Raw genomic sequence first — 23,636 nt, 5'->3', positions numbered from 1 at the left:
CTTTCTTCTTCTTCTTTTATTTTAATACATACTGTTCTTGACCAGATCCAATGACTTATTTAAAATCTTACTTTTACAGCTAAATAGGCATAGTTCTATTTACAAGTTCTTGGGCAAGATTTTTCTTTGTCCCTGATTCCACTGTATACTTAAAATTTTACAGATTGTGATGGTCCTTCTACTTTAGCAAGGTAATTTCTCATCAGGTAAATTTAGAGTCACCCCCCTTAAAATGTACTAATATGTACTCCAGGAAAAGGGAACAATCATCACTGAGTACTCCTTTTTGAATATTAACTTGTTTTATCTAAATTTCTTTTCCTCTCAAGCTTGTAATTTTAACCAACATTCCATTTCTAAATATACTAGGATTGTCATATATAAAAGAGGTCTCACCCCAGTATCCAAAAACAAACAAACTTTAGGAACAATTGTATATTCATTTTTTCAACTTATAATTAATTAATCTTATGAGATGCCGATATTCCCTCTGTCTGATCTCCATTACTGGAGTCCCTATCTACTATTCTCCTTTAAGATGGGTCAAATATGGATAAAGAGAGGGTGCCAATGGAGTGGCCCTAATTTCCCTATTTCTACTTTCTTGTCCTTTCTTCGCCTTATTCACCCTGAACAAGTCAGGAGTAGGGAGTCCATCAATCTCATTCCTATCCACTCCTGCTTGCATCAGGGCAATAAAGAAATCTTTTCAGGACATTCTATTTTTGTACTTATGTGAGACTGTTCACCACTCCTGTATCAAGATTTACTGGCATCAGTATCCTCACAGTTGCCTGAGTTTTCTAATTGGGAGATTTTGTCCAAAACTTCTGCCAGAGGCTTGCCTGCCTCACTAAGCAGCAATGTCATTATCAAATTTTTGTATCTGGGGGGGGGGAGCCTCGACTAAAGTATTATAGTGGGCTGCTCCAACCAAAGTCAAATTATATGTATCTGCATCTCCCACCACAATATGAACTTTCTTTTTTTTTTTTTATCAATCTTCCCTTTTTCCTTCCTATATTTAAAGGGTGACATTCTAACAGCAGCTTTTTTCAGCTACACTCTGATAATTGCATACCTGATCTCCTAAAATAAAGTTCTGACATTGTAGAATTTCTTCCACAGCCTTATCTCTCTGATTCCACCCCCCCTTCTACAGACTCCTGCCATTCCTTTGCCTTTTTCCAGTTATTTACTTCAAACATTCAGTTACTTGTGTGGGAAACCCTTGTTTCATATGACTTCCCCTATCTTCACATGGCCCCATGCCTTATGTCCATTCTCTAGCAAGGAATGAATATCACAAATCCTCCCAACCCAGTATATTCTCCATTTTTTACATTTTTCTTAAAAAAGTGGAATTTTGTAGAGCTAGCCTGTTTGTGACACCAATTTTGGTTGATTAAGGAGTTTTGGTTTTGATTTGCTCCTAAAAAATGACAAGTTCACACCAACAAAATTAAAGAGTATATTTAATAAAGTAATTATAAAACAGGTAGAAATAAATCAATTTTGTAGCAAAAGCAACCAGTAAGTCCCAATATAATAAAAAGAAGAGCAGAGTCTACATAAATATAGATATTAAGAGAAAACATCACCAATCAGGGGAGCTTCAACTACATCTGAATCAACAGTGGCTGGGGAGTCCTGGGGATACAGCCTTCAGAGTCTTGATGGGGAAGACCCCAGGCAGAGGGTCCTCTCCATGGGCGAAACTCCAATCTGGAGAGGGTCTGAATTAGATTTTTTTTTTTTTAGGTTTTGCAAGGCAAATGGGGTTAAGTGGCTTGCCCAAGGCCACACAGCTAGGTAATTATTAAGTGTCTGAGACTGGATTTGAACCCAGGTACTCCTGACTCCAGGGCCGGTGCTTTATCCACTATGCCACCTAGCTGCCCCTGAATTAGATCTTAAATAGCTTGAGAACAAAGAAGGCTTCTTGCCAATTTTTTGTGGAATAAAGCCAAATTTTCCAGGTTGTCTGAGGAGGGAGTCACCCCTCCCTGAACCCCAAGAATTATGGTATTTACATTCAGGAATGGCTAGTTCCTGAAGAGATAGGCAATGTAATGAAGTATGGCTTTGCCAGTCTAGCCAGGACCAGCCAAGGACATTCAGCAGTTCTTTTTAAATACTCAAGCTGTTTTAAATATGTGCATGAGATCAATCCTGCTCAACTCAGTGAATCTCTGTATACCAGAGGTAAATTTGAGGGTTAGTAATTCTCTGTAGCTAAACTATAAGACCTTACCATGGAAAATCTTATATCCTATGTATTAACCATACAGTCCTCTATATGAAATCTCATTGGTTGCTAGACGCAGTTTTATGCTTGTCCTCTCTGTTAGACCCCCAAATTTTGTATCAGGGCTGGTCATTTGAATGAGATCATCCACTCATGGGTTCAGTAAGATCCTAGAGAATAAAACTTCATGAATAAAACTAACTTTTTGTTATTCATTTTTAGCCTAAGAAAATTATAGTTAACAGTTTGTGTGTGTGTGTGTGTGTGTGTGTGTGTGTGTGTGTGTGTATGTGAAGGTGACATGGTCAGACCAATGCCACAAGAAAATCATTTTAATAACTAAATGGAAGTTAGACTGGTGTGGGGACAACCATGATTCAGGGAGAACAACCAAAAAGTCACTGTAATAGTTGGAGGTAATTCAGGGTACAGAAAGGGTGTGTGGAGAATTGTGGTGCCTTTGACAGTACTAAGAAAAAGGAAGAGGGAGGACTTAGGGAGAAATAATAGCTACTATTTATAGTAATAAAAGTTTGCAATTATATAGTTGGAAAAATACAAATATTATCTCATTTTATCCTCACAATAATTCTATTATTATTCCTGTTTTACAGATGAGGAAACTGAGGCAGACAGAGTAACTTGCCCAAAGTCACACATAGCTAATGGATAAAGCTAGATTTCATTTCAGGTATTCCTTCAAGTAGGTACAGTTGTCTATCCACAGGGACATCTTAATTAATCATAGGGACAATTAATTCATTTTTGGATATGTTGAGTTAAAATGTCTTTAGGTCATCCAATGGTAGTTGAAGATATGAGAATGGTAATCAGAAGTCTAAACATAACTGAAAATCATCTTAACAGAGATGATAATTGAATCTATGGAAGTTGATGAGATCACCAAGAGAAACAGTAAAGTGGTTCTGATGCAGAGAATCATGAGGCATGGGGAATATTGAAAATTGGAAACAATTTTGTAAATCTTTTGTTTGCATTGTAAAAAAATTTTTTTCACTCTTCCTTTATCACTCTGTTATAACACTCTGACTTGACTTCTTATCTAGCCTTGACCACCTTCTCTCATTGGTAAGGCAAGTTGGGTTATGAAGGCACTAAAACAACATCTGGGAGATCACCCAGACTGGAATCTGAGACCCTTTGACCCCTCCCCAAAAGGCAAACTCTCCAATGTGGGGCTTGGTCAACTCCCAAGTCACCAACTCTTTCAATAACCCATGTTGGGGGATTTAAGGAGATTTCAGGGAAGGATTTCTGCTTAAACCTGGTAGCTAGTCTGGCAAGATTAATTAAAAATCCTTGGAGCTTTTCTTTTAAGTTCTCTAACACTTTCTTTTGTGTTGTAACTTCTTTTAATAAATCTCTATTTTCTTTTTATACCAGCATTCCTGGGTTAAATATGGGATTCATCAGGCAGAATAACAAACTCAAAGCAACAGCTTCAAAAGTCATGGTGCAGTTTTATGCTTTCAAAGAGAAAAACTGTAACAAGATTTTTGGAACACTATATAGAGGGAGAAGATGATCCAAGACAGAGATCCTAGATAGAAATTCTGAAAAGGAACAGTCAAAGAGGCAGCAGGATAATGGAGTGAGCAATGTCATGAAGAAAACAGAAGGATGAGGGGGGCTGCTAGGTGACACTGAATAAAGCACTGGCCCTAGAGTCAGGAGAACCTGGGTTCAAATCCTATCTCAGACAATGATTACCTAGCTGTGTGGCCTTGGGCAAACCACTTAACCCCATTGCCTAGCAAAAAAACAAAACTGAAAGATGATAGTATGGAGGGGAAAGTGTGAAATTAACATTTAAAATTTATCATGTATATTTTTTAAAAAGCAAGGTGTTTTTATATCAAATTTATATAGTATTCTCTTTTTTAGTCTGCTGTTTATGGAAATATTTTTTGGCATTAAACTGAAGAGTAAAATAAAGAAAAAAAATAGGGGATTAACATATCCAGAGGGGTCCTTAATATACATTTAAAAATTTACAATTTACAAACTTTCTTGATTGTATACCTCTAATATATGTAAATTTACTTATTTATAAATTATAAATCATACATTTTTAAGTTACACAAAAATAGACATTAGAAGTAGGTAGCCATTGTAATGCTCTATAAGTAGACATAAAAAAGGTAAAGATGAAATAATATTTCTTCTCTGAGATGACTTTCCCATTACTCTGTATATATCTTGTATGTATATCTAGTCATTTACATGTTACCTCCTACATTGTACAACCCTGTAGGGCAGGGACTATTTTGGCCTTTCATATTGCACATACTTCTTGGAATTGTTGTGAGGGTAAACTGAGATATTTATGAAATGCTATACAGTTTGGTCCTGATTAGTATCCATAAGGAGTTCCCCATGTTGCCAATTTTGTTCTTTTTTCCACTGTAAGGAATGACTCTCTGACCCGGAAATGCAAAGTATGAAAAGAAAATAGAGATTTATTAAAAGAAGTTAAAACACAAAAGAAAGTAATAGGAAAGTTAAGAAGAGATTAAGGAAAAGCCATGTGGACTGCTAATTAATCTTGGCAGACCAGCTGCTAGGCTCAACAGAAGTCAGGAGAGGGAGAGGCGGAGGGGAGGGGGAAAGGGAGAGGTAGAGAGGTAGAGAGGCCGAGCCCCTCCAGAAATTTCCTTAAATTTCCCTTCAGGGTCCATGGGAAGAGGTGGTGACCTGGGAGTGGTCCAAGTTGCATCGGAGATTTTGCCTTTTTTTGGGAAGGGGTAGAAGGTCTCAGATTGATGGTCTCAGGTGTGTATCCAAGGCCTTTGCTACTTGGCTGTCCCAACCAAAAGAGGATGCAATCAAGATAGATTGAAAGGTCAGGCCATGACCTAAATCAGACTAACAGAGGTATAAAGGAAGAAGGAAGATATCTTTAACAGTGCAACCAAAAGATCCTCAAAATTTGTCTCCAACTGGCCTCAACACTCCCTATGCCCATGGTTCTCTACATCACCCAGAGGTGGTCAAATTATTACAAGGCATTATATATTTTCCATTGAGCGGAAATACTTAATAATAATTCTTAACAATAGTATGAATCGATTATTCTCATTACTAGGGACCTAATCATATATATATATACATATACATATATATGTGCTAGTTATAGTCTTAAAAAACAATCACCAATCACGGAAACATGAAATAGCTGCCCAATTTTAATTACAGGGAACAAATGAAAAAAGTTTCTTCTCTGGGAAGAGGTGAGGGAATATAGCATAGGCTATAAGCTGTAACTTTGTTGGGGGGTAACATTTTTTTTAAAAGAGTGTAAGAAACGTTCTTGGCATAGCAGTATCATGGGGAAGATACGATTCCGTTCCGTAGCTTGCCCAATTTCGACAAGGGGAAACTGAGGGCAATGACCCGCTGAATTGAGGTGGGGCAGGTGAGAAATTCTGCTATCCTGGAAATGTCTATTCTTTTTTGGTCCTCAGTTCCCCCATCTCTGTTGCTGGAGAAAACACTTGCTGCTTTTTAATTTCCCCCACGTAGTCATGTTCACCTCTCCCATAGGATTCCAGCCGCTGGAGTCCACCCCGGAAGCCGGTCGCGGCTCTCCTAGAATAGCCGGGGTGGGGGGAGGGGCGGAAAGCGGCAGGGCGTGTTTACTTCCGGGTTGAGTGAGGCTCTGTCCATTACCTAGCTTCCGGCGGCGGTGCCATCTTGTGAAGATTGACGGTGAGTCTGCGCAATGGTGACGCGATTCCCTAGCCCCGCCCATCCTCCGGGAGTGAGGTGAAATTTGGCTATTACTGTTTTCAGAAGGCATGGAGGCGGGAAGGTGACGTTAGGCTGCACTCGGTGATTGGTTATGTACGGTAGGACCCGGGGCCGGACTTCCGGTCCTTCTCTGGAGGCATTAGAGATGGCGAAGGTCCTGGTGACTTGGGTTTGAGAAGTACGCGGGGTAGTTGGTGACTATGGAGGCCGTGCTGAGCGAGCTGGTGGCTGTTGACGATTTAGTGGTGAGGCCCTGATTGGGAGAGGGCAGGAGGAACCCGGAAACCGTGTCCCTAAAGGGTGAAAGGCTGGGTCGGGCCTCCCCTCTTTTGTGGGGACACGACAGAACTACGAATCCCAGAATCCTCAAGGGCCGCCTCCCCCCCATGTCAGCCCTGGGTGTGGTGGGGATTGTAGTTTTTCCTCCTCAGCACCCCAGAATTTTGTCGGAGGTTTTGAGAGCTTGAGGGAAATTGAACGCTTGAGTCCCTTGAGGAGAATCGGGGGCAGAGGTGGACGTCAAGTTCTTGAGAGGATTGGAGAGGGGGCTATGAGCCCCCAAGGGGAAGGGGAATCGGGGCCCAGAGGGGTGGAGGTAGAGATGATCTCCAAGAGTTTTGGAGACAGCCTTGAGTCTTCCTCGAGGGTAGGGTTAGAGGAATGTTTTTTGGTTTTAAAGTGCAGAGTAAAATAAAGGAAAAAAAAATAGAGGATTAACATATCCAGAGTGATTTTCAAACTTTCTTGATTATATACCTTCAATATATGTAAATTTATTTATTTACAAATTATATGCATATACTTCTCTATAAATTATTCATTTTTGTCACACAGAAACAGACATTAGAAGTAGGGAGCCATTGTAATGCTCGACATTACTTGGCATACTTGGAATTATTTATGGGTTTTATATCAGAGATGGAAACTGAAAGGATCCGGTCCTTGCCTTGTGGGATCAGCTCTGGGAATAGCCTGGAGTAGATATCAGGTGGCTTGCCAGCATCTGCCAGTGCCTTTCTTAAGGCTGTTTGTGAGGGAGGATGTTAGAAGTAGGAACCACTGCAATTGGAGACAGACCAAAGACTGGGATATTAGATGTTTTAGTTACTTGAGGGACCTATACGATCAGTATAAGACTCCTGGGGAGGAGGAGAGAGGAGGGAGCCTGCCAAATTAAGCAGTAGTAATGGAAGACAAGGAGAGGAGATGCTCTAGTGGCGATGTTGTTTCCGTGCTGCTTGTTCTGAATCATTCTTCTCTGTGTGGCAGAAATTCGAGAAGAAGTTCCAGACGGAGCAGGCAGGGGGCTCTGTTTCACACAGCACTCAGTTTGAGTATGCCTGGTGTTTGGTGCGAAGCAAATACAATGATGACATCCGAAAGGGCATCGGGCTGCTGGAGGGTGAGGTGCCTAGTTCCCCAGTTCCTCTCTCCTTCCCAGTTTTCTTTGAGATTATTACCCACCCATCTCCCATCCTCCCCATCAGCCCTTTTTTTTTCAACCTTTTGTTTTAGAAGTCTTATTCTCTATACAAGACTCCATAATATAATCAGCTCTCAGTTCTGCCTATGTGAATTTTCCCAACACAATCCTAGTCAGATTTCTTTCAACATTTTGCTTACCACTGTCCTTATCGTTGTTCGTAAATACTTAGCTATTTGGGTTTTTTTAAATACTTTTTGGTGGCGGAGGGGCAGTGTAATAGATGTATCTGTACATGTATTTCTCAAAAATTATGAGTAAAGGCATTTTTACACGTGAAATCCTAGTTTATTATTGAGAGATCAAAAGATTCATCAACTAAGGGATTGAGCAAAAGATGAATCAAAAAATTCATCAATCTTTTATTGGTTCAGAAACTGATTAAATTTTTCTAGACTTTGATAGAAAAATTAATGATTTATAAACACAAACCATACTAAAAAAATCAGTCTATAAGGAAAAAACCTTGTGTATATAAAAGTAAGATATTTTTGGTGCTTCAAATAGAGCTCTATATATTTCAAATTTTTGTTCATTTGGTTATGTGACAAGAAATGTAAAAATTTTAAAGGCTCCCTTGCAAAAAACTACATACTAACAAGTGTTAGTACATGTAGTGCAGATTCAATCTTTAAATCATTGAAAAAGACATAAAATAAAAAAAAGCATCAAACTTAAATAGAGTCAAGGCAGCTAGGAGTCACAGTAGATAGAGCACCGGCCCTGAAGTCAAGAGTACCTGAGATCAAATCCAGCCTCAGACATTTAATAATTACCTAGCTGTGTGGCCTTGGGCAAGCCACTTAACCCCATTGCCTTGCAAAAAAAAAAACTAAACTAAAAAAAAACTTGAATAGGGTCAATCAAGAAAGCAACTTTTGTGCTTGTATTGAAAAGGGGAAAGAACTGTAGCCAATTTATCTTAACACTGGCCAAATCCAAGTAGAAATTTATTTGTGTCTATGATGCTGTTATAGTATTATCTGTGCCTTGACTTTCCCTCATGCAGATTAATGATTTGACAGTGAAACTAATATTTCCTGGATCAGTTACCAGTGCACTTTGAAGCAGTACATGTCATGTTAATGCCATCCTTGGAATCAAAGAGGGCTGGTTGGGGGTAGATAGGGTTCTGAGGGCCCAGACTAGGGCACTGACTTTCCCAGGGTCACAGAGAGCATTTCAGCCTGGATGTGGTTTCCTTCCACCTCTTCCCCAGAACTGCTACCTAAAGGAAGTAAAGATGAACAACGAGATTATGTCTTCTACTTGGCTGTGGGGAACTACCGACTTAAGGTAAGGGAACTCCCTTCCCAGTTTATCTCATTTTCCCTTCTGACTTTATGCTATATTCTGAATCACTGCATTCTTATTTCAGAGTGGTACCACATGAATGGGGAGAGGGCCCTGTTGGGGTGCTGTCAGGGTGGAGTAGCTTTGTGAGTCAGGAAACTGGAAGAGAGGATAAGATAGGAACAGGTGCTGAGGGCATGGGGAGTGGAGTGAGGTCAGGGTGCTGAGCTTGGGTGCAACCTCAAGTATCAGGTTGTTATTTCTCCTGTCTTATCTCCCCCACACAGCTGGAGCTGTTTATGAACTATTAGGCAGGCCTGGGGTGTGCACAGGTTTTGGGAGTTATGGCTCTGGGCCAGGAAGAAAGGAGAAGGTAAGAACAGTGGAATTTTTTTTTGTAAACACCTATCCACTCCACACAGGAATATGAGAAGGCCCTGAAGTATGTAAGAGGGTTGCTACAGACTGAGCCCCAAAACAACCAGGCCAAGGAGCTGGAATGTCTTATTGATAAGGCTATGAAGAAAGGTGAGTCTTCCTCTTTTCCTGCCTCATATTTCCCTCTCCTTCTAGCTCTCTGAACTCCTGACCCCTTCTAAGATACCCCAATCCTGCAAACCCCACCATCATCACATCCCTGAAGATCCCCCTTAGCATTGTTCTCTTAGCTCTGACTCCTCATGCTTCCTGTAAATCTTTCTGCTCTTCACCCTCATTCCTTTCTCCCTGTTTTTTTATATGGAAACATTTGAGGAGGTAGTGAGAGACAATCAGTTGTTTACCAGGGGGAAGGGGATTTGGAGAATCACGTTTCTCATTCAGATCCTCACGATGTTTTCTTTTCCCCAGATGGGCTGGTAGGCATGGCCATCGTGGGGGGCATGGCTCTGGGTGTGGCTGGGCTTGCTGGGCTAATTGGACTTGCTGTGACCAAGTCTAAATCTTGAGCTACTCTACTGCTGCCACCCTTGAGACAACACCTCTGACCTGCCCTCCCCCCCCTCCGAGATGAAGCAGCCAATTGGGGCCATGAAGATGCTGATGCTGAGGATGTTTAAAGAGAGGGGGGGAACTGGGATGGTCTTGTCTCTTTTGTACCATTCTTTCTATTCTACCCTCCTCCCCCCATCTTTATCCCTTTCCCATTTTCCTCCCTGATTATTATATGCCCTTCAATTTCTTTCCCAAGACTTGCCCTCCCCTGGAATTTTGTGGTAGAATGTAAATAAAACTGAGGGCTCTGGACTAAGACTTCTGTGTCTTGAATAAGGTGGGGCTTATTGGGGGAAGGGGGAATAGAGTGGCCAAGAGGGATGTCATTTCTATCTGGCATTTTCCTGTTTTGTGCTTTTATTTTTTTGTCATGTCCTCTTTTGCCCAGAAACTACTAATGGACTTAGAGGCCTGTCTCTAAATTTCCCTCCCTTAAGACACTGAACACATAGAACCCAGAAGTATTGGCAGAGATCTCTGAGCATGAGGAAGAGCAGAAATGGGGTATAGTGGGAAGAACTGAGATCAGGAGGGTTAAATCTTAAAGTCTCCTGTTTACCCTCTGACCCACTCAGCTGCAGCTGTAGGATGTGTGGTTTTCCATACCAACTTAGTTGGAAGGGGATGGCAGTGGGTGGGAACTTCTCACTATGGGTTTCCTTCTTTGAATTTCCTTCATAGCCCCCACCCTTCCCCTCCTTTTGTCTCCCTGCTTCCTCCATCAAGTCCCTCCTCTTGAGGAGGAAGGGGAAACTGAGGAACCAGGGCATGAAAACAGATGTTAAGAAAAGACAAAGGATTTTAGATCCCTGATGATCAAGTTTTGGATTAGAAGATGCAGACTTCAGTTTTCTCCCATTCCAGTTCAGTTATTGCCCTGCTCTTCACTGTCTCACATCTCTGGTGCCTGGCCCAGCATAAGGTTGTTTGCTTCATCACATATTTCTTGTTCCAACCCAGTGCAGGGCAGGGCCTAGAAGGGAAGGCACCGGGAGGAGGGAAAAAGGGTGGAGCAGATACCTGGTGATGATGAGTGGGAGGTACAAAATGGGGTGGAGCATACCCCTAAGTTTTAACCAATTCCTGATTAGTCTGATAGCATAGGATCTTGTCAGAGGACCTTTGTGGGGTTCCGGATTGGAACCTAGTGATAGATGTGGAGGAACATCACTCAACAGTCCCCTGGTGCTTAACTTCAAAAACAGCTGCTTTCCTTAACAGGGTGGATAATAAAGCTGACGTCCTACCAGCTCTCCCTGGGGCTGCTTACTAGGTGACAGGCAACTGGCCCTTGTCTCTAAAAATATGGATTATTAGTCCCTAAGGGAGGGCATAGGTGCTGAGGAGCAGATTACCCCTATATCAAAAGGGGCAGGACACAGAACAGTAGCTTTTAGTTTCCAATCCATCTTCATTACAACAGCTGATGACAAGTCCCAAGAACTCTGGGTTCATTAAAGAAGATTAACCACCCAGGATTATGATCTGGACCTATGATCCATCCCCATCCCCTTAGTGGCCCTTGTTTCAGAATCAAGTTTCACCAAGAGTCAAAGGTCAGTCAGCATTCCTGGAGGGGGAACAGGGAGAGGAAACTTGGGTTTCAAGTACAGTGGCAAGATGTTTCTAGTCTATAATACCATCCCTTCAGTGAGTACCCCAAACCTACCTTTTAAGCCTTTAAAGTGGCTAGGATTGTGCTGCTCATCCCTAGGAACTACTAGGAAGGTAGTCTTAAAACTTCACTCTGACCATGTCAGGGCAGGTCTTCTCTACCTTTCTTAGGGACTTACCTACTCTTTTCAGCACCCCACCTTTAAAATTAATAGTTTTTAGGAAGGAGAAGACAAGAAGAAGTGAACAAGATTGGGTAGAAGAAGAGAAAGAGAAGACTGCTGTTTAAATGTCTGCTTCTATCTCCCCTTTCTCTAAGTCTCCCTATTTCCCCCTCCCCCCAACATGAAAGTTGAGCCTATATGGATATACACCTCCCTCTGCCTCCTCTACACTAGCTCCTCCTCTCCCATGGGGCATCTTCCTGGGTATTTCCGTTAACTCCGGTCAATTCCTCCTCCTGGGGATGGGAGGGGGGTGGGGAACCCTAGGCGGACCTGGGGTGGAGTGGAGTGGGGTGGGGAAGGTGAGGAGAGGGTGGACTTTTGGCCTGTTCATTCCATCTCATCTCTGTTGTCAGCAGCTATAGTTCTCTCTGCTCAGATTTGAAACTAGCCGGAGAGCAAAGAGTCAGAGACAGAGAAACTTGGCAGAGAGGAGAGCACCCAAAAGAGAACAAAGAAGGGGACACGGAAAAACCCAACGTGAAGGCAGATCCCCAGTCAGACTAGAAGGGAACTTCTCCCCCCTTGCCCCTTTCTCATTCAAGTTCCTGGCTTGCAGTTTCTAGTTGCTCTCTTGGGGTTCCACCCTTTGGGGCATGCAGAGGCTTAGACTCTAGTCTCTCTGCCTCCCAGGTCCCCCCTAGACTTCCATCTGCCCATCATGTCAATTGCTGTAGAGACATTTGGATTCTTCTTGGGTGTGCTGGGGTTACTGATGCTTGGAGTGACACTTCCCAACAGCTATTGGCGTGTGTCTTCTGTCCATGGCAATGTCATTACAACATCGACCATCTTTGAGAACCTCTGGTACAGCTGCGCCACAGATTCCACTGGTGTCTACAACTGCCGGGAGTTTGCCTCCATGCTTGCCTTGTCTGGTACAATTTTGGGTGTGGGGGAAAAGGGGGAAAGGGATACCACTAGAAAAGAAGGAGCTCTAGAAGAGGGGAAGGACAGGATTAAATTCCATTTTTGTTACTACCTAGGTGACCTTGAGAAAGTTAGTATTTAGCATCAGGTGATCTCTAAATGTCCTCAGCTTGGTATCTATGTTTCTAGAGTTATATACTATGATCTGCCAGGAAGAAAAATGGGAGAAAGGGAAGGAGAAAAATTGTGTTTGACAGGCAGTTTGGCATCATGGGAAGAACATTGGATGATTTTTGGACACTTTGCCCAACTTTTTATCTGCATCCTCTTTGAGCTTTAATTTCCTCTTTTGTAAAATGGAAAAAGAGCGACTGGATTTCTAAGAACTCTGACAATATCTATGTTTTAAGGTCGCCAAGGTTTGACCTATGTTATACAGTTGGGGAGTTGGGAGGGCAGCACATGTATCTCAAGTCTAACATTTTACCTTGATTGATATAGCCTTGATATGCCTTGGGGGAGCAGGGACTTTGGGCAGAAATTATTGGTAAAAAGCCCTGTGTCTAGGATAGGCATGTTGCATAACCTTGAAAAACATCTGCTTCTCTTGAACCTTGAAGGTTCTTAATAGTGACTTGAAGAAGTTGAAATAGATACCCTCAGAGACATCTTCCAGATTTGATATTCTTAGGTTCTATAACTTAATACTGTATTCGGAAGAAGACTCTCAGCTCTCACTGTCCTCAGTGGCCTGAGAAGGTTTTCTCTGGAGTCTGTGAGTTTTCTAGGTTCTTTACAAGCTGCTGTGTTCACAATGCAACAACTTTCCTTATAACTCCTAAAACAGTTCTTTTCAATGAAGGGGACTAGAGTACAGTGCCTTTAGAACTTCCCTCAAGGTTAAAATGATGTCCTGGTGGCCTTTAGACATATAACAGTGTCACTACAGCCCTAAATCTTAAGTTCTGCCTTTTTCTTTCTCAAGCTTCTCATTAACTTTCAACCCCTACTTCTTCCTAAGGATTCGGAGTCTTACTCCTGACATCAGGCCCTAACTTCTACCACCCTGGAACCTTCCTTATAGCTCAATGATGTTGAGTTCAAATAGGAATGTGGGCCATTGAACATAAGAACTTCACTGGGTCATATGTTAACATTTTGTTTTCTTGTGTTTTTTATTTATTAAATATATCCCAAATACATTTTAATTTAGTTTTAGCCACTCAGCATGGGGCTGTGTGTTTGACCCTTTTGCTGTTACCTAAAAATGGAGAGGGAAAGTTATTGATAAGATAATGGAATTCTTTTGAATTGGAAGGAATCTTAGATATACTTAATTCAAATTCTTTTTTTTTTACTGAAGAGAAAATAGGCCTGAGGAGGTGCCTAAGGTCACACAAATAATAATCAGCAGAGACCATATTTGAACTTTGGTCCTCTTGACTCCAATCCAATGCTCTTTCCATTCTTCCACTACCTACCAGTGAGGCTGATGTAGCTTCCAAGGATTTGAAATTAGGAGAAGTCTCAATGCATTTTACAGACTCCTAGGAAGGGTTTTATTGTCACCTCTGAGCATCTCAGGAGTTTCACTTAAATTCAACCCATCCCAACATATCAGATTCTCTCCAATGTTCTGGTTGGAGATTGATCCCCTTATGAGAAATTGTTCAACAGGTTATTCCCCTGAATAGAAATAGAAGGGTAGAAACACAATTATGTTGTTCCCAGAGTCTCTTTGGAAGCTGTCTTTAACCCCCGGCACCTTAGAATTACAGATCATTAGAGTTGGGAAGACTCATATGGTTAAGAATACTAAAGTCCAAATCACACACTAAGATAGTAGTTGAGCAGGACCTAAAACTCAGTTTACCCAGTTTCCAGAACAAGTCTATGACATTTTGTCTACTATAGTAATGTTCTCTAGGAAAGATGCCAATTTTAACCTTCGTCCTCAAGACCATCTCTTATCTCTGTGGGTGTGAGAGGATTCAGGTTTTTCTGGTAGGATTGTGACCACACTTCATCTCTTACTGCTCATGATAAGGAGGAAGCAACTGTTCATCTCCCTCCCCTACTGAAGTGGGGAGAGACTCTCCTGGTTGTCATCCCCTCCCCATATTATAATTCCTATTGACATAGGTTGTATAGGCTATAATCTAACTTGCTGCAAACACTGGAATTAAGTCTATTCTCCTTGGTTTCAACTTCATCTTTTTGTAAAAATTAAGGAAGGATGAGAGATGGTCTTTAAGGTATCCTCTATGCCTGAAAGTTATGGGTCTGAGATTTTCTTCCCCTGCAGCACCAAAGCTTTGAGGGTCCAGAGTTGAGGTCAAAGGAGGTCTCATGAGAAAGTGGAGAGTAGTCGGACAAAGAGAACTGAAATCTAGGAGGGAAGTGAAGAGCTTGGAATGGGAGTGGGGTGCTCCTAGAGTACTTTGTCCCTCCTTCCCTCTTTCCCTGCCCTCCCACACCACTTCTTCAGTCTCTTTCCTGGCTATAAGCCAGTCTCTTACCTCCTTCCTGAAGCTCTGCCCCACCCCAGGAGAGGGGAGCAAGGTCCTTAGGAATATCTGGCAGTTGTTGAAAGGAGAGAACATCAAGGCAACAGGTATTGCTTAAAATATGATGCTTTAGATTAGGAAAGGGAGAATACCTTCCCCATTACTTCAGCTCCAAGATACTGTTGTCAGTCCTCCCCTCTTCTTCAGGAAGACAAAGATCATACTTCAAAGTGGGATGAGGGGTTTCACTGAATCTTGGGGACATAGCTAGTAGAACGAACCATTGGGAGGAAGGAAGGCTCTGTTATAAGGAGCTCATAGGGAAAATGGGGGCTCAGGGAAGCTGGGTTCATGGAAGGAAAACCTGTTATATTTTCTCTGCTCTAAAGGATCTGCAAGGTATAAAATTGCAAGAAGCATGAAGGAAGGCAGGAATGGGCTTCCTTGATAGCATGTGAATGGGGTAAAGAGGCATGAGGCTAACCATTATATTCTCCCCCTAGGAACCATCCAGGCTTGCCGGGCACTCATGATCACAGCCATCCTTTTCGGCTTCCTGGGTCTTTTTTTAGGCATTATTGGTCTGCGCTGTACGCAAGTTGGATCTATGACACTTGATGCCAAGGCCAAGCTAGCTGCTACTGCAGGGGCCTTGGACATACTGGCTGGTAAGAAAAAGGGCACAATTGGTCTAGAGAAAACCTTGGGGATTCTAGAGGGACTTTGCCCTCTTTCTCTTATAGCCCTGACAAGGAATATCACTGTTACCACTTTCATCTTCCACTTCAAACTGCCTTATTCTAGGTATGGAGAAGAGATATGAAATATTAGTTGGATATAGTCCCTGCCTTCAAAGGAACTTAGAATCTAATATAAAAGATAAAATATGTATACAGATAATGTTAGTGAAAAATATTCAATTTCTTAAGTTTCTGCTTTGTGCAAGGTAGAACAAAAAAGATAAAAACAATAATTTAGACTGGAGAGGGAAGGGAAAGGAGGTACAAGGTGAATAGAAGAGAAAGTATGATACAATAAATGATAGAAAATACCAGGAAAATTTGAGGAGGGAGAGATCATTTGAATTACATAAGAAAATGAAAGAAAAAGAGCTATTGTAGTTCAGATGAAAGAATATTTTTGACTGAAGGGATAATGGAACATTTCTTGGAGGAAGTAGTATTTAAAATAGGTCATGAAATATGGGAAAGAGTTCAAAATAAAAAAGATAAGGTATATTTCAGATATAATTGATAAATGAAAAACAATTATTAAGTACTAAATTCTGAGAATTTAAATACAAATAGTGCAGCCCCTGACCTACAGGAGTTTACATTCTAATGGAAGAGACAACACAAATTGGGGAGTATAGGCCAGGGAAGGGTGTTTTGGTCTGGGAAGTTACAAGAATTGAGAGGGGAATTGTAGGAGAGGGCAGTGGTTGACATTCAGAAACAATGGTTGTATTGAATTAATTTCTGAGCAGCTGGGGGTGGAGGGTACTGGTCTGAGTGGGTAGCAAGAATAAAGCTGAGGTGGACAGCTGGATTCTATTTGAAACATTGCTTGGGCTGTATGAATATGCTCTTATCAATGTTCTCGTATCAATCTGGACATCTCACTTTGAGTAAAATAATTCCTTCAGTCTTGGTCCCTGGAGGTTAGATGTTTTTTGGGAGCAGGAGCCAAAGCTTGGAGTGGATGCAGGAACTCAAAGTTGGGACCAGCACAGAAGAAGCAAAGTAACAAAGACAAGAAAGGGCAGTTGGGGTCAGGAAACAGTAAGTCATTTAGAGTGGCTGGAGCCTAGGATAAATATATATAAGAAAGTATGTGAAATCAAGTGACAATTAAAATACTGGAACAATATTGTTATGGATCTCAAATGTTCGATTATGAATGTCATAACTGAGGCATTAGGAAAATCATTTTGGGAGTTGGCCACATAAATGAGGTTTAATTAGAGTAGGGTGCTTAACCTTTTTTGTCTTGAACTTCTTTGGTCATCTGGTGAAACTTAAAGCTAGTTTTTCAGAATTTTTTTTGTTTTTTTTTAGTTTTTGCAAGGCAGTGGGGTTAAGTGGCTTGCCCAAGGCCACACAGCTAGGTAATTATTAAGTGTTTGAGACTGGATTTGAACTCAGGTACTCCTGACTCCAAGGCCAGTGCTCTATCCACTGTTTCACTTAGCTGCCCCCCTCAGAATGTTTTTGAATGCATAAAATAAGCTACATGGGATTACAGAGGAAACCAAATATATTGAAATACTTATCCACGTTAAAAAAAATCATATATCCCAAGTTAAGCATCTCCGGATCTATTGGGAAGTTATTAAATAGAATGAATCTGGGTCATTGTAAAAACCTTCTTTGGCTTCTGTGATATCTATATACATCCTCCAAACCTGAATCTTCTTTTTCCTTCTTAGGGATTTCATCAGCCATCATGAAATCAATTATCACCTTACTCAGGCTGTCTCTATATCCAGCCTTAATCTCTCTTCTTAACTCTGTCCAGTTCCAAATAACCAACTGTCTATTAGATATTTCCAACAGGATGATCTGTATACATTTCTAACTTAATATATATCAAACCAAACTAATTATCTTTTCCTTTAATACCAACCCTCTTTCCAACTTTTCCTGTTTCTATTTATAGCACCACCATTTTTACAGATATCCAGTTCACAACTTTAGAGTCAGCCTTAACTCTTACCTCTTCCTCAACTCCTATATCCAATTAGTTGCCAAGGGTTTTCAATTCTAGTTCCACAAAATCTCTTAAATTGCCCAATTCTCTCAGCTCACATAGTATCAACCCCAGTTCAGGCCTCATCACCTATTGTTTCTGGAAACTTATTGTTTCCAGTCTCACCCCTCTCCAGTAAATTTTGCACACAAAATTTATTGAACCAACCAAATTGATATTCCTAAAAGACATACTACCTTGTCTTTTAGGATATAAAATAGATTTGTCAAAATTTTCAAAAATCTTTAATGGCTCCTTATTTCCTCTAAGTTAAAGTATACACTCTTCAACCTTGCATCTAAAGTCTTTCACAATCTGGCTTCAGTCTATCTTTTCTACTTTCCATCCTAGTCAGCTAGTTCCTTGTATGTGGATTCTATCTCCCACCTCTCTTTTTTTGTCTACCAACTGTAATGCATGTAATACTCCACAGTATAATTAATTAATTAATATGTTACATTGTGATCTGGTAACTACAGGTGCTGTGGAATATAAATTTTCCTTCTATGTCATACTTAGGGCATCATACCCATCTGGGCTGTTTCTGAATTTTGCTCACCTGAATCTTCTCTCACAGTAGCAGGTCTCAGTTCCCACATGGTTTCAACCAAACCCTCTCAGGGTCATAGGGTAATAGAGTCTTCCCCTAATCAAAACTTTTAACTCTTGAGCCTTGCCCCCCATCAGTTTTTATCTTCACAACAAATACTAATCTGTTAAAGCAAACCCATAAGTAAAGCACATTACAAGGCACACACACACTACTATCTATTTGAACATAGATTTTATAATCTATCACAGTTAACAGCTATTTTTAAAAGGACATTTAGAAAGGGTAACTGTGAAAATGAATAATAGTTTCTCTAAGCCAGCTGATAGAGCTTATCACTAGGCTGGCTATATATCAATCCTATCAGTTATCCACCCACCTAGATGCTACCCTGTCCAATCAGAAAAGAGTTCACAGCCATGCTTCAGATTCATTCTTTTACTGAATCCCACCAGAATTTTTCATAACTTTCAAAATCCTCTCTGCTTTTCTTTCTAAAGTTAGAGGTGGAACTAGAAAACAAGCCTTATGAAAAAGCTTCACACTCTCTAGTTCTATGTGGCACTGAAGGGCTATAGGCTGTCACTGTAGCTCAAAGCTTTTAAAAACATCACTCCTCAGGTTAATCAGGAGTCAGTCAGCTGAAGCCTCAGCTGTTTGTTTCAGCTCCAGCTCTGGAGGAGCAACTTTTCTGGTTATCCTTCCCCTGTGATTACTGCTATTATAAGTTTTGCCCTCTTTGGCTGTCTTGAATGGCTTTTAAATGAGAACCTTCTCAGGGGCTTACTTTTTGCTTAAAGACTCCCTCAATTTCCTCTATTAAATTAAGACTTTAAAAAAATCATTTTCTTGATATCTCATTTTCATAGTGTCTCATATGTAAATATACACATGCAAATTAGAGAATATCCTTCAAAACCTCCAACAAGGCAATCTACCTTTTTGGTGCTCTTGAATCTGTTTGTTCATACTTATATTTCCTAAATTTTTTTTTTAATCTATATAAAAGATCTGCCTCTTTGACATTAAACTGTTCTCACACAAGTAAGGCATCACACTTCATTGTTAACAAAGTGATCAAATCTATAACACAAAACTTTTCTCTCCTAAACTGCCCAAATCACATTTGAAAGCTATGTTTCTTCATAGACATATTTTAGCAGTTATTTTAAAATGAAGATCCTTCTGCTCATTAGACCTAAAATGTTCATCCATAATAGTGGCAATATTCCATATCATTTGATGTCAATATAAATCTCTTTCTTTGCACAAAAACATTTTTTTCTTTTCGTCATTAAGAGCTCCTTATGAAAGGGGCTTTAAAGAGACAGTCTGTCACACAAGAGGACTTCATTGATTCCTCAGTTACTAACTTTCCTTCCTAAAATTATTTTGTATTTATCTGCTTCCACATGTCAGAGAATGTCCTCAATTTAGTTTCCTTGAGGACAGGGGACTGTTTTTGTCTTTGTATTCCCTAATGCCTACCTCCTTTTACTCAGTAGGTGCTTCATTAAATGTTTGTTGAATTGAATAAACAAAATGAGCACCTGAACATCAGTGGTGTAGTAGAAATGGAAAACAAAAGGAATTGAATTTCATAGGGAGAAAAAACAACTTGGAAGCTGACTAGACAGTGCTGCTGAGAATACAGAGAGGAAAAAAGAATACTGTCTTAAATGAGTTCATACTCTTCTGGGGAGATATAATATATAAGCAAATAAATATGTATTATTATTATTATTATTATTTTGAGGGATTTTTTTTGTAAGGCAATGTGGTTAAGTGACATGCCCAAGGTCATATAGCTAGGCAACTGTTAAGTGTCTGAGGCTGGATTTGAACTCATGTCCTCCTGATTCCAGGGCCAGCACTGTATCCACTGTGCCACCTAGCTGCCCCTATGTATTATTTAGGGAAGGACAGAGCAGTAGCAACTAGGAAGATTAGGAAAGTGTTGCCAAGAGAGAAGGCCATGAGCTGTCTTAAAAAGAGGAATTCTAAGAGAGGTGAGGAGGGTGTGTATTGAATAGTGTGTACAAAAGCATGGAGATAAAAAGTGGAAACAGCAAGTCAGGCATTTTGACTGGAAGCCAAAATGAAGGGATATGTGTAATGTCTAGAAAGATAAACTGAAATCAGATTGAAAAAAACTTTGAATGCCTGACAGAGAAGTTTATATTTGAAGATAACTTTAAACTTTTGAACTGGACAACTTGGAATATGATACTATTAGCATATATTGAAAAGTTAGGGGGAAATTCAAGTTTTGGGAGAAAAGTAGGCTCCTGGACTGCCTCCCTCACACTATTCTGCTCTCTTGCCAGCAGATCTGAGGTTACCAGAAAGAGATTACCTTACCATAATGTGGTTATGATAAATTCTCTCAAGTCTCCAAGGTAATCTTATTGGGGAAGGTGGGGGAATATATATATATTTTTTTTTTTTTTTTTAGGTTTTTGCAAGGCAAACGGGGTTAAGTGGCTTGCCCAAGGCCACACAGCTAGGTAATTATTAAGTGTCTGAGACCGGATTTGAACCCAGGTACTCCTGACTCCAAGGCCGGTGCTCTATCCACTACGCCACCTAGCCGCCCCATGGGGAATATATTTTTACTACTTAGCACTGTAGCACCTAAACCAGTGTTCTTTCCATTTATAAGAAATGGGCCACCATGACACCATTGACACGTAAATATTTGCTTAACGATAAGACAAAAAGCAAGAAGAATCATTAACATTATAGTTACTCAATATAAAGTAAATTCAGAAATAATATATTACAATCCACCTGTAAACCTGGGCTACATTCTCTCACCAATGCACACAGCACCCATGGAGTAAGTAGTATGTGCATTATAGAAATCTAACAAGGGAATGTACTTGTGAACAACTCAGGAATCTGCCCTGTAGGTCTTGATGTCCTTAGGAGGTTCAGGAACGATGCCTACCACATGAAATTATTCTCTGCTAGTTTTCTCCCTTCTGGTCCTCATAGCTCTTTTCTAAACAAATTCACTCTTATGATCTTGAACTGATAAAGCTAACAGCTACCCATAATAGGACTCCAAGAAAGTCTTTTACCATTGTAAGCAATTACTTTAAGCCAGAGAATTTGCCATGCTCCTTAATTTAATTTTTTTTGGCAATACAGATAAACTTAACTACTTCTTTACTCAACAGAATTCTGTTTTTGTCCAATCACTTCTCAGACAAGTTTCTTACACAAAAAACAATGTTAAAAAATTGTCTTTTCCCCTATCTTTTTTTTTTTTTTTTAGGTTTTTGAAAGGTAATGGGGTTAAGTGGCTTGCCCAAAGTCACACAACTAGGTAACTTTAAGTGTCTGAGGCCTGATTTGAACCCAGGTACTCCTGACTCCAGGGCCGGTGCTCTGTCCACTGCGCCACCTAGCAGCCCCCTCCCCTATTTTTCAAACCAGAAAGGACAGTAAGAACAGGCACCTTTGAATGGTCTCCCTTGTCTTAGCTTAGGTCAGAGATGGCCTATGAAGTCACTAAATTCAAATAGAAGAATTCAGTTTTCTTCTAATGAGTTCCAGCCATTAGCAAAGTAATTCCTCCCTTCAGCAAACCCTCAGCACAACAGCTGAAGTTTTCCTATTAGATGCTTATTCTCTTCTGGCTTCTTCACAGCAGACTTTTTCATTCTTTCCAGTAGTTCAAATAAAAGACTTCTGGTGGTCAGTAAATTTATTAAGTAAAACTTCCCCTCTATACAATTCTTTTCTCTTCTGCTCCCTTCTAGCAATCAAACAGTTTACTTATGAAAGAAGTAATATATTAGTAAGTTCAGTTTTGTACAGTTTAAGGCTAACATTAGAATAACCAAGTGGAGATGTCCAATGGGTACTTGAAAATTGCAGGTCACATGAGAGAAGTTTGGAATATTTCTTCATAGAATTGATAAATGAAGTTTGAGAATGGCCCAGAGCATATTTTTTCTTTTTTTTTAAAAGCATATTTTTTAGGGGCAGCTAGGTGGCATAGTGGACAGAGCACCGGCCCTGGAGTCAGGAGTACCTGAGTTCAAATCCAGTCTCAGACACTTAATAATTACCTAGCTGTGTGGCCTTGGGCAAGCCACTTAACCCCATTTGCCTTGCAAAAAAACCAAACATTTTTATTAAGCATCTGTTAACTAAGGTTAAGAGATACTGTGAGATACTATGGAGGGTACAGATTTTAGTCAGACATAGGCCCTGCAAATTTTAAAAATTTAATCTAGTTAATCTAAGATACATAACTGAAAATAGTTGATGTGTGGTTTTTGTAGGTTTGCAAAGTGTATATCAATCAACAAGTACTTATTAAGTGTCTATTGTTCCAGGTACTAAACCTTGAGAATAGGAATGTCAAGAATGGAACATTATTGTCTCTCAAGAAACTTATATTCTATTGGGGGTGATAAGGAGTACATATATAGTAGAATATAGAAAGAATGTAAAGAAAACAAATACAAATAAATACCTAGAAGTTAAGTACAGGGCACTTAGGGAGATCATAGTGAAGGTAGCATGCACTTGTAACTTGAAGAGAGGGATTCCATGGGTTTCAGTGCCTTCAAGGGATGGGGGATGTGCCAAACACTACAGAGTCCTGAGAACACTATCAGAAAAGTGAAAGAAATCTTGCTTTCAAAGAGCCTACCTCCTAAGCAGGGGAGGAAGCAAATACTGAAGAGTTCTGTTGTCGTAAAAAGTGTAACAGTAGTTTATTGTCAAGACCCTGTGTGCAGTGGGGGTGTATGCCTTTTGATAGCACTATAGGGAAGGAAGAATCCTGGTGGAATTTGGATGAACTGAGAACAAGTTGGGGCCATGGGAAGAAAGAGTTTCATGGTGACATAAACCCCTATGATAGTGTCTTAACAAGGGCAGGGGCAGCTAGGTGGTTGGAATGAAGAATTGATCTGAAAATGGATATTTTGTGATATGGATGATGAATCAGGAAAAGAAACAATAAAGAAATGATTAGGTAAGAAAAAAAACCAGGGAAAAGGAATATGACAAAAACCCAGAGGAGGCAAGAAGAGATGAAGTGTCATGTATGAGGAACAGCAATAAGCCCAGTTTGTCTGGATTGCAGAATTAGGGAAAGGGAATAATATATATGAAACTGGAAAGATAGTTTGGGGCCAAATTGTTAAGGGTTGTAAAAGTGAATCAGGGGCATTTTTGTTTTTTCCTGCAGGCAATAGGGAAATACTGGAGTTTGTAAGGGAGTGACAGTCAGATCTTCACTTAAGAAATTTTAATTTGGTAACTGTATGGAAGGTTGGCTGGAGAGAGAAGGGACTTGAGGAGGAAGTAGGAG

General features: G+C 40.4%; 2 protein-coding genes across 2 annotated transcripts in view; both read left to right on the top strand.

The window, feature by feature from the left end:
- Positions 1-6,083: 6,083 nt before the first annotated feature.
- On the top strand, positions 6,084-10,046 carry FIS1 (fission, mitochondrial 1). Its single transcript, XM_074225392.1, has 5 exons — positions 6,084-6,264; positions 7,289-7,421; positions 8,722-8,798; positions 9,218-9,323; positions 9,645-10,046. The coding sequence occupies exons 1-5, from the start codon at positions 6,220-6,222 to the stop codon at positions 9,740-9,742; spliced, it is 459 nt and encodes a 152-aa protein (XP_074081493.1). The 5' UTR covers positions 6,084-6,219; the 3' UTR covers positions 9,743-10,046.
- Positions 9,241-23,636, top strand: part of CLDN15 (claudin 15) — a 27,746-nt gene continuing 13,350 nt past the window's right edge. The window contains exons 1-3 of the mRNA XM_074225390.1: positions 9,241-9,323; positions 12,260-12,504; positions 15,507-15,671. Of these exons, the coding sequence (XP_074081491.1) occupies positions 12,288-12,504; positions 15,507-15,671 (382 nt within the window). The 5' untranslated portion in view covers positions 9,241-9,323; positions 12,260-12,287. The remainder of the gene's footprint in view (positions 9,324-12,259; positions 12,505-15,506; positions 15,672-23,636) is intronic.

The sequence above is a fragment of the Macrotis lagotis genome, chromosome 2 (genome assembly GCF_037893015.1).
Source record: "Macrotis lagotis isolate mMagLag1 chromosome 2, bilby.v1.9.chrom.fasta, whole genome shotgun sequence".
Taxonomy (NCBI): Eukaryota; Metazoa; Chordata; class Mammalia; order Peramelemorphia; family Peramelidae; genus Macrotis; species Macrotis lagotis.
The sequence above is the reverse complement of the archived record's forward strand: the minus strand, read 5'-3'. Positions and strand labels throughout refer to the sequence as shown.